This window comes from Priapulus caudatus, unplaced genomic scaffold (genome assembly GCF_000485595.1).
Source record: "Priapulus caudatus unplaced genomic scaffold, Priapulus_caudatus-5.0.1 Scaffold1093, whole genome shotgun sequence".
In the NCBI taxonomy this organism is placed as follows: domain Eukaryota; kingdom Metazoa; phylum Priapulida; class Priapulimorpha; order Priapulimorphida; family Priapulidae; genus Priapulus; species Priapulus caudatus.
The window spans coordinates 93,040-94,738 of NW_014578154.1; the positions used below are offsets into that span (position 1 = coordinate 93,040).

Below are 1,699 nucleotides of genomic sequence, written 5' to 3' on the forward strand. Positions count from 1 at the left end.
CCTGAACTTGACATAGATTATAAATTGCATACTATACGTCTTGGGAATCACAAATGAAAAGACTTCTCAAAGATGTAAAATCAAGTCAAGACTTATAGATCCTGTACCATAATCAGCCCTGGTACTAGCCCGCCTAAAAAACCAATATGTAGATGTATCACATCATGGTGGCACGCCCTGACATATGAACATTCTGAAAAAATATCATGACTTCTGCGAGATACAACGACGTATCCGACTGTGGCCTCGGTGCTCTAAACTAGGGATGCGGATGGAGTAGTTCTCCCACATTCTCTTTTGTCTGGTAGACTAGATAAAAAGTTCCCAATCACCTCCTTCCAATAAATAATTATTCGCATCATCGCTACAGCTGACAGGTAAAACAACAGGACCCGCGATTCACCAAAATTTTACTAGTATTGGTCACATATAATACCCTAACTGTGCATCGCTTCCTGTACAGTAGTTGGCAGTGTCCAGTAACAATTTCCCTGCTGCTGTGCGCTGCTGCGGGCAAGGTCATCCCCTTTTTCGGCCCGGTACATATTTCATCTTCATTCCGGTCCAGCCCCATACTATGGATACGCACGATCTGTGGAGGCATACTAACCACTCAATTGTCAACTTCCTCCACAAACGTATGTGTGATGGATACCGTAATGATGTACAAACTAAATCATCAAAACCAAGTGATGAATTCAGTTTTCATTCGATCCATCTACATAAAACTACACCTACTACTTGTACTTGTTGTACTGCAAATATCCGCGAGGTGGTAACTGCTCATACAGCATTTTATATCGCACAAGAATCTCTCTGCTTATATGTGCCCTCTAACCAGTAGGCTACATATGCCCATTTGTGTACCGATCATACGTGACGAAACTATAGGCCATTTAAAGTAAGCGCTGTTTAACACAGTCGTAATAATCAACTACATGAGCACTTAACACATCATCATCATCATCACCGACCGGCGAAACACTTGTGCTTTAAAATACACTCTATTATATGTTTAAAAAAAATACTAGAAGGCAATGTAACATAATTGTAATGCACATACATGGTGCTATGTAGATTAATTAAAGTAACGGCGCAGAGTTCATTGATCCGTGGTTATTGTAATCACGTACACCCCCTAGAGAAGCTTGGTACGTAACTAGTAGACGTCTACAGACTGTACATATTCTTGCTCTTATAGTCCCCTGTCTACGGTTGATGCCCACGACGAATGTGGCAAAACTAGGGTTTGCCACGAAAATTAAAATTAAACGTTCACTTGATACCCATCTTAACGGTCGAGCTGGACGCCAAAGCACACGTAATTTAGGAATGTTTATAATAGAATTATTTCCCGACCTTGATAACAAATAACCAAAAATATTAGAAGTAGATTAAAATATTATGCTGTGCATCATTTACAGTCGACATGATAACGTAGATTAGACTTGTACTACTCGGTCTGTATTCACATGATATTTCACTAGCTGTACTCTTCTCTTACAGGGAGGTGTAGGTCTATGATATGGGGCGTGAATAGGCACGCCACGTGTCTGAGCAAGTCTGTCAGTATAAGGCTTGCCGCAATAAGTCCTAAGTATCTGAGATATCCGACTCTCGTCACGTGACTTGTCTCGACGAGTTACCCGAGATATACGCTCAGCCCAGGTGCATTCGGACAAGGGCACGGCGCATAATC

General features: G+C 41.4%; 1 protein-coding gene across 1 annotated transcript in view; it reads right to left on the reverse strand.

The window, feature by feature from the left end:
- Positions 1–1,290, reverse strand: part of LOC106815340 (transducin-like enhancer protein 4) — a 13,010-nt gene extending 11,720 nt beyond the window's left edge. Inside the window, exon 1 of the mRNA XM_014819785.1 lies at positions 1,280–1,290. Within this exon, the coding sequence (XP_014675271.1) occupies positions 1,280–1,290 (11 nt within the window). The remainder of the gene's footprint in view (positions 1–1,279) is intronic.
- Positions 1,291–1,699: the final 409 nt, after the last annotated feature.